The following is an 8,677-nucleotide window of genomic DNA, read 5'->3' on the forward strand; positions in this document are numbered from 1 at the left end:
GCTTTCCGTTTCAATTTTTTGCCCCGTTTCTCTTTCATATCTGCATGCATAACTCTACGTACGTATACACAAATACGTTCCCCCCAGTTGCTTGCGGGTCGTCACCATCTGTGGATAAGAACGCCATGGCCATCTAACGGTCATCATTCCAAGCATGCCACGTGTCGATCCTGCATCCGTCCATCTCGTGATCCACGCACGCCTCAAATCAGAGAAAAAGAAAAGAGAAATGGCTGCCATTCTCCCTCTTTTCTCCTCCTCTCTTTTGATGACGATGATGGTCTCCTCCTCTTCTTCGAGGGATCCTCCTTTCTCCACCGTCCGATAGCAATCGGACCCACCAAACGGACGGCCGACGATGCCCGCCGGCGGGGGGTGGGCCGCCATGTTCCCCGATGAGGTCTGGGAGCACGTCTTCTCCTTCCTCGCCGCCGACGGCGACCGCAACGCGGTCTCCCTCGTCTGCCGCGGCTGGTACCACATCGAGCGCCGGTCCCGGCGCCGGATCTTCGTCGGCAACTGCTACGCCATCGCCCCCACCGTCGCCGTCCGCCGCTTCCCCAACGTCCGCGTCGTCTCGATCAAGGGCAAGCCGCACTTCGCCGACTTCAACCTCGTCCCTTCCGACTGGGGTGGCCACGCCGACGCTTGGGTCGCCGCCATGGCGGAAGGGTGGCCGCTCCTCGAGGAGCTCCACCTCAAGCGCATGGTCGTCACCGACGAATGCCTTGAGTTGCTTGCCAGGTCCTTCAAGAACTTCAGGGTCCTCGCGCTCTCCTTCTGCGAGGGCGTCAGCACCGCCGGCCTCGCCGCCATCGCCGCCAATTGCAGGTCACTCTCTCTCTCTTTCCCTTCCTCCCTCTCCTCTTTATGTCTCTTATTTTCTTCTCCCAATTCCAGTTTGTGTGCTGGGAGCGGGGTTTGGGGTCGAGATGTCGCTGTTCTAGTACAAGAAAGGTGTGATTGTTTTGGGAATAAAAATGTCGATAAGAATAATTTTCTCGTCTCGGGACGTCTGGAACTCTAAATTTGTGGGCGTTAGGGTTTATTTGCCTTTGATTTTGGTGGTGGATTTAGCTTCTGCCACCGACCGGGGACCGTGGAATAATGTGGGGGGCAGTGATTAAGGGAGAAGTCTCAAAGTTGTGTGATTTATTTTGTCTTAAAAATTTAATTTTTGAAGCCAGTTTAGCTTCTGAGTTAGGGAAAAAATGGGACGCTGAAATGAGCTTTTTTTTTTTTTTTTTTGCTTTTTTTTGGGGGGGAGGAATGACAGCTCCTACAGATCTATAAGGGTATTTCAGTAGTCGGATGTTTTTAGGCTTTTTTTTTTTTTTTTTGTAGATAATCCATTTTAGTCCGTTGATTAAAGAGATAGAAAAGGGGAACTCCAAATCTAAAGGAGTGTTTGGATTTGAGCTTTTGCTAAAATGTCTCTTTTGTAAAATGAAATTTTGGTTGTGTTGACTGGTTTGCCTTAGCTTTTTTCTCAAACCGCACCCAAGGTTGAGGCGGAAAGCTCCATATCCTGCCGGACAAAGGTGCAACTTTTAATACATTGAGGAGATCAGGTGCTCTAATCTCTGGTTCGCTCCCATTTTGGTATGCTATTCGTCCTCCGAATCTTTGGTACCTGGTTGTGATTCAAAATGAGATGAAGAGGGACAGAGAGAAGGCCCCCCTAGTTTTTGCTGGAATCCTGTCTGACTTGTTCCTTTTTTATTTGGGCACTTAACCACCAAATTAAAAAATTTATAAGATCCTTGCTAATTGTTTCAATAAAGTTGAATTCCACTCATATGTGACCTCCCTTTAGTTTTGCAAGAAGAAAGTTGGAAATTATGAATCAATCTGAGAGGAAATATTCTTAATTCACCATGGCCTTCCTGTCTAATTCTGTCCAAGACATTTGCTAAGGAATACTCAATAGAATAAGGAAGGTTGAAGCAAAAGACAACAGTAGATGTAAAGGAAATGCTAGCTAATGGGCTGAAGTTATAGAATCTTGTAAGAAAATTTTCAGAATAGTAAGTATAATATGGGAAATATAAGACTTTTATTCATACTGCAAGGAAAAATTATATGATACTTTCGACATTTTCTAGTTCCTCTCATGATATACAGCTGGGTCAACTGCTTGGATATGGAAATGGCTAGAATGGTTCAGACTAGGGTACATCTTGGAATGCCACTGTCTAGACTCTTATCAGCTGTGCTCTGGCATTGGCAGGAAGCTGTTTTGCTATAGTGCATGACTTAGAGGGTGCCTATTGTCATATGCAACTTTGTTCTAATTCTTCTATTTTAGCCCAAGAAATTGTGTGGTCCGCATGCACTTCTTCAGTGGTAAAATATCATCACCCCCTCACACAGAAAAAAGTCTTTCTTGGTTTCTGCTGTCAAAAACATTTGGTCCTTAAACATTATTTTTTTCATTTCATTCCTTTCTGTGAACCAGCAGCTGTCTTTTGTAAATCATCTTGTGTTATGTCTAATATCTACTTGCGGTTCAATATTTTGAAACAGAATTATGCCCATTATGTTTGTTTACCTTGTATGTATCATGAAGAGCACCTGCAGGCATAATTTTTGGTGATTTACCTACTTGTGTGACCGTTATACATTATATGGTTTAGTTTTGAATCGCCACTCTAACCTAAATATTGTCTCTGGCCCTTCTTATTGTTATTTTTTGAAAACTCACTCTGAAATATTTTTTTTCAATCGGTTTCTGAGAAGTGTCTACTTTGATGCCTTTTTTTTTTTTTTTTTTTGTATGAGACGGCCTATACATCTAACTTCCATGTGATAAATAAAGTAAATATTCTCCTGAATCTTTTCATGAGATCATGTTCATTACTGCAGAAATCTGAGGGAGCTAGACTTGCAGGAAACTGTAGTAGAGGAGAATTGTGTGCACTGGCTCAGCCATTTTCCTGAATCTTCCACTTCTTTGGTAAATTTGAGCATTGCTAGCTTAGAAGAGGATGTGAATATCGCTGTCCTTGAGCACCTTGTGAGCAGATGCACCAACCTCAAGACCCTCAAGCTCAACTATGCTGTGCCTCTTGATAGGCTTGTCAACCTCCTATGCAGGGCCCCGCAGCTGGCCAACCTAGGAACTGGCAGGTTCACAGCAGAGTACCGTCCGGAGCTCTTCTCCAAGCTTGAATCAGCCTTTGCGAGCTGTAAAAGCATGAAAAGCCTATCAGGGATCTGTGAAGCTGTTCCAGAATATCTCCCAGCGATATACCCAATCTGTGATGGCCTCACATCATTGAATTTATGTGATGCTCCCGTGAATGGCGCTTCCCTCACCAAGCTAGTCAGCCGGTGCAAGAATCTTCAACGACTATGGGTAAAATCCTCATTGCTTCCTATTCCTTGTATATTGCAAAATGTTTTTTCATCAATATTCCTTTCCTCTTGTAGTTCTTAATAACTTAGTTTTAGAATTTATATTTTTATAATGTACAAAGCTGACATGCCATTCCACCTAGCCTCAGAGATAATTTCATTAATTGCCCGGGATCACCAAGTTCATTTCAGTCATTTTTGTCATTGCTTTTGAATGTACCCAAACAATATCATTTGGATGCTGATTAGCCTTGAACTTTGTCAAAGTTCTGATCATGGCCTTCTAATTTGGTATATTCCGTTTATCCGTTTGTCCTAGTTAATCTCTGTTAACTTTTTTCTACTCACTTATTATGTATGAGCGTTAATTATTATTAGGTAATGGATGTCATTGAGGATGATGGCCTAGCTGCTGTGGCATCATCTTGTAAGCTGCTTCAAGAACTGCGTGTCTTCCCTTGTGATCCTTATGGTGCAGATCCTGTATCTCTCACCGAGCATGGCCTTGTCACTGTGTCTACGGGATGCCCAATGCTTCAGTCTGTTCTCTACTTCTGCCGACAAATGACCAATGATGCTCTCTTTGCTGTTGCCAGGAGCAGTCCCAATCTCACGTGCTTCCGTTTATGCATCATTGATCCCCACACACCTGACTATGTCACTCTAGAGCCACTCGATGCAGGCTTTAGTGCCATTGTGGAATCCTGCAAGGATCTCAGGCGTCTCTCTGTCTCGGGTCTCCTCACCAACAATGTGTTTAGATCTATTGGGGCCTCTGCAGATTGCCTCGAGATGCTCTCTATTGCCTTTGCCGGGGATAGTGATGCTGGTCTACATTATATTCTCTCAGGTTGCAAGAGCTTAAGGAAGCTGGAAATCAGGGACTGCCCATTTGGAGACAAGGCTTTGTTGGCCAATGCTGCCAAGCTGGAGACAATGCGATCCCTTTGGATGTCGTCTTGCTTTGTGAGCTTGGGAGCATGTAGGTTGCTGGCCCAGAAGATGCCATTGCTTAATGTGGAGGTTATGGATGAGAAGAAGAGAGGAGGGTCGTGGGATTCACAGCCCGATGATTGCCTTGTTGAGAAGCTCTATGTTTACAGGACGGTTGCTGGGCAGAGATCCGACACCCCACCTTGTGTCTGGACGGTGTAAGGTGCTATCAGATAATGTGGAGGTACTGATTTCTATCTTTGATTCTCGTCCACTTAATTACTCTATTTGTTTAACTCAAATCATTTCTTCAAGTGATGGGTGCATGGGTTGGGTTCAAACAGCACCAAATTGAGCTTGGACAAGGATATGTTATCATCGCGGATTTAACTGCTGCAAAGTAGCTTGTGCTTTGAGGTTTTACCATATCTATAAAGGAAATGAATGGAATTATATGTTCCATATTCTATAACATGTTTTAGCAAGGATTACCAGGAAAGTTTTGCGTGTTTCGCATACTTAATGTATATGAGGGTCTTTTATTTCCTCTTGTTAGTGACTCTGTACTTTTTATGGAAGTTTAAATTTTGAAGCGGTATGCTTACTTCTGATGTGTATGAAGATTGCGTGGAATATAACTACAATGCTTAGTTGTTAAATTGCTGCAGATGATTACGATCAGCAGCGACGATGTTTGATCATGCGGCAACGATGTTTGATCATGCGGCACTCGGTGACACGATACCGAAGTATTTCAGTGAGGCTTAGAGTTTTCCGAGTCCTCTAGCATTCACCAGCAAGCCAGTATCTGTATGATCGAAGCACTGTTGTATGGATGGGATAATACTTGGATGATTTGTGTTACATAATTAGTGCATGATGTTTCTGACCTATCCAACCTTGCATGAATTGTTGGATAAATGATCTCATGGACTGTGGAATGGAATGCTACAATTAGTATTTGTTTGCTGGCGACGTTCATGTATGGCATCAGTTCTTTGTTTTCCTTTAATCGATTGCGAATCCATGATGGATATTATGCTGTGGAAACCGTGTCCGATGCTGCACGTACACTTGCGCGTGCTTCTTGTCACGATCATTGCATCGGAATCCTCGGAGTAAGCCCCCTCAGCATTTTTGAGCTCGTGAATGCTTCGTGAATTGAGTGTTGTGCCAACCCCATGCCGGATTTGTTGGCTTGTGAAGTGCACCACTTTGTTGCTTTGCTTGGAAGCCGTACTGCAATCAAGATATTAAGCTTGGCTCGTTCTTTGCCTGTCATGAGCTGACAGACCAACCAACGAGTTACCTGTAACTGTGTAATGATGTTTTCTGCTCAAGGTTTGCAGCTTTTTATTGGCTTCCAAAAAACAGAAAAACTCAAACCACTCTTTCAAATATTGGGAAATGAGAATGGCACCAAAGGTCTCTCTCTCTCTCTCTCTCTCTAATTTTTTTTGATAAACACACTCTTCTGAATGGAACCTGCCCCTTGGCTGAGTGGCAAGGGTTGGCTAGATTTGATCTTGAAAATTTTCAGCAGAAACAACCCTACTCTACCTGCTCATTGATTGCACCAAGTGATGCAGGACAGACATCCAACCTTATGATTCGGCAACCTTGGTTTCAATTACATTTGAGTCATGTCTTGGAATTTCCAAGAACCAAGGTGAAGGGTCTGATAGCGTGATGAAAGCCAAAAAGGTAATCCTTGAACCGGCGGTAAGAAGCTAACCGTTTGTCGTAGCCACGGTCACCGACCGAATAAGATCTAATAGTCCCAAGTTCATGGTCAAAAGCAGGAGAGTATGGATCCCACCAATAATATTTCAACAGTAGTGCAATGACTGTTGGAAGCCAATCGACGTTATCCAGGTCATCATCACGAGGAACTTTTAAAAGGCTTGCTCGTAAAGGAAACAAATCCGAGATAGATTCTAAAAATATATGATGGCATCCCACCAACCATCCAAAGAACCCAGAGCACCGTCCGAAGGTCATGGTTAGTTTGACATGAAGACACATACTCGATGAATCCAAAAAAAGAGTTGTCACCTTTAGATGGCATCTGATGGCAACTAAGCTATCGCCCTGGCCTTTCCAATGCCAAGTAGTTCACTTTTCAAAAGAAGTTTCTTCAAGAAGCTTGCCAGTGGCAAATAGTTTGTAAGCTTTAGAAGTTTACTTTAATTTGTAAGCAGTTCGAGATCCAATAATATCCCTACATACCCTCGTTATCGATTAGTTAATGAAATTTACTTTCTTTTGAGTCCGTGTTTGTTTTAATATATCTTTTGCATGGTCAATTCTATGCAGGTCTGTGTCCAAGGATTGGCTATGAGACCAGTTGGTGAAGTTCTTGATCGCTGGCTTTTTGCATGCTGCAGCAGGTCAGTTGGTGGAATCCTTGACACAGTGGCCGTTAGATTCTGAAATTTATTTACTTCCTTAGCTTCTCTTATTATTTTGGTTTTAAAATTTATTTTATCCTTTCTTACTTCTAAGTTTACTTTTAATTTCTACTTCGTAGTTTATATTATTACTTAGCTAGTCTGGTCTTCCGTTGGGCAGCTTTGATGCTAGCTTCAGCTTTCCTTTCTTGCATCGTCCAGGCTAAGTTCTGAAACCTGGCCTTTCAAATTTTTGGAAAGGAACATGGTGTCCTTGGATGACAAAACCAAAAGAAAAAGAAACAAGTGAGAGTAGAGTAAAAACGACTTGCTGTTAGAAGGATTTACCGGCTCAATATCATTTTGATTATTTTTGCAGATTTGATGCAAATTCTCGAGGCAAGGATAAAATTGTCCACGACTCAGAACACTGGCTCATCAACCAGCAACATTGGTCCAGGCTGTACAAATTCTAGATGAATTCACATGAAGTTGTGAATAATAACTAATTTGAGAACATAGTTAGCATAATAGAAAACTTACATAAATCTTGTGCGAGGTTGGTATCTTTACTTTGCTTGTTTATTTTGCTTTAACAAGTTATAGTATAAGTTACATGTTCCATACATTTATAATTGATGGATTTTATAATTTATTTTTGAACTCCATTTTTTATGTAACTGCTGTATAAAACCTGCGTAAGAGATATCAAAATCTTGCACATTTTTTCAACATACCAAGATGACAAAGCAAACAAATCTGACCTGGGAGGGCTAGGAGCATACTTCATGCACTAACCCACCATATTAGCCGAGCTTGCATTCGTTCTAATTAAAAACTCCAAATTTAGAGTTCAAAATTCGAATGACTGGCCTAAGTTTTGATAAATCAAATTTTAGATTTTTAAAATTTAGGATATTAGGGGACTTCCAGATCTAAGCGACGTGCAGGTAATCTTCACACGTGCAGAGTGGATCCCATGCCAAATGCAATGAGTATGGCCGACACACAAGTGGGAAGGACACGGTACACGGCAAGTGTAGTTGGTTTTCACCCACAGTCACATGTAGTACAGAAAGATATATAAATATATATATATATATTTTTCTGGTCAGTGTACAGAAAAGAAAGATTGTTTGAACCTGGAAACCATTGGTGGCTCTACCATGACTCTCGCTTAGAGAAGGGCAGTACCATTTGTCACCCATTTGTCACCTATAATCATTCAGTTCTCGTGCAGGCTGCTCTGACAGTATGACTACTCAAGGATATCTACATGATGTGTCATTTTTGGAGTGACAGTAGCTACCTCTGGAATTTTTTGGATTTCTTTACCATGGACAATCTGCCATCATACTTTGTTTGCAGGAAGTAGCAGTTTGATACGCAAGAAACCATAGTGTAATCAAAAGAATGCATGTACTGGGTCACTGTAGACAAGGTTTATCCATAGTTCACAGAAAAAAAAAAAAAAAAAAGTTATTGATTGACATTTTTATTCTCCAGAATGATTACAATAACATTTATTCTATGGAATAAATGCATGGATTAAGCATACTCTCAGTAAATATGTATTGGAAGATGGGGATAAAGGAGGAATAATTATTCGATCGGCCTATCTTGGAATAGGGGTACAAGAATTCTGACCCAACCAGTCGGCTTGGGTTGATATATGTCATGAATAATTGAGCTCAAGTCGGGCTTGATAGGGTCTGTGCCAGCCTGACTCTTTTGTCATTTGTACTGAGGTTGAAGGAGCTTTCTGTCAAGCTGACCCAAGCTAAGCTCCAATTAATTTTTGTAAGCTTAAGGTTCAAGGTGGTTTGTGAGCTAAGCTTTAAAATATGCTTAAGCCTAGCTTATTTTTCAATTGAATTAAGATTTGAATGAACTTTTTACTGAATCAAACCCTAGCTGTCCGTGAACGGCTTGGTAAATTTTCAGCCTTATAACTCTGAAACTGCTATTCCAGGCAGTGGATGTAATAACATAATAAC

At 41.9% G+C, this 8,677-nt stretch overlaps 1 protein-coding gene across 3 annotated transcripts; it reads left to right on the forward strand.

Annotated features, from left to right (window-relative positions):
* The first annotated feature begins 235 nt into the window (after nucleotides 1-235).
* Nucleotides 236-5,252, forward strand: LOC105032107 (transport inhibitor response 1-like protein Os05g0150500). Of its 3 annotated transcripts, none has more exons than XM_073249867.1 (4): nucleotides 236-831; nucleotides 2,866-3,358; nucleotides 3,736-4,534; nucleotides 4,606-4,901. In XM_073249867.1, exons 1-3 carry the CDS (start codon nucleotides 359-361, stop codon nucleotides 4,510-4,512), a joined length of 1,743 nt encoding a protein of 580 aa, XP_073105968.1. In that variant the 5' UTR covers nucleotides 236-358; the 3' UTR covers nucleotides 4,513-4,534; nucleotides 4,606-4,901. The 3 variants fall into 3 exon arrangements, with proteins under 3 accessions (XP_073105968.1, XP_010904762.1, XP_010904763.1); XM_010906460.4 differs by lacking the exon at nucleotides 4,606-4,901 and adding an exon at nucleotides 4,959-5,252 and having other exon boundaries at nucleotides 237-831; XM_010906461.4 differs by having other exon boundaries at nucleotides 237-831; nucleotides 4,635-4,901.
* The last annotated feature ends 3,425 nt before the right edge of the window (nucleotides 5,253-8,677 follow it).

The sequence above is a fragment of the Elaeis guineensis genome, chromosome 1 (genome assembly GCF_000442705.2).
Source record: "Elaeis guineensis isolate ETL-2024a chromosome 1, EG11, whole genome shotgun sequence".
Lineage (NCBI taxonomy): Eukaryota > Viridiplantae > Streptophyta > Magnoliopsida > Arecales > Arecaceae > Elaeis > Elaeis guineensis.

Bases quoted from the DNA above. Each gene is read 5' to 3' on its own strand.
- LOC105032107 (XM_073249867.1), top strand. From the start codon at position 359: ATGCCCGCCGGCGGGGGGTGGGCCGCCATGTTCCCCGATGAGGTCTGG. The intron at 832-2,865 runs GTCACTCTCTCT...TCATTACTGCAG, and splicing joins GCCATCGCCGCCAATTGCAG to AAATCTGAGGGAGCTAGACT. The intron at 3,359-3,735 runs GTAAAATCCTCA...AATTATTATTAG, and splicing joins AGAATCTTCAACGACTATGG to GTAATGGATGTCATTGAGGA.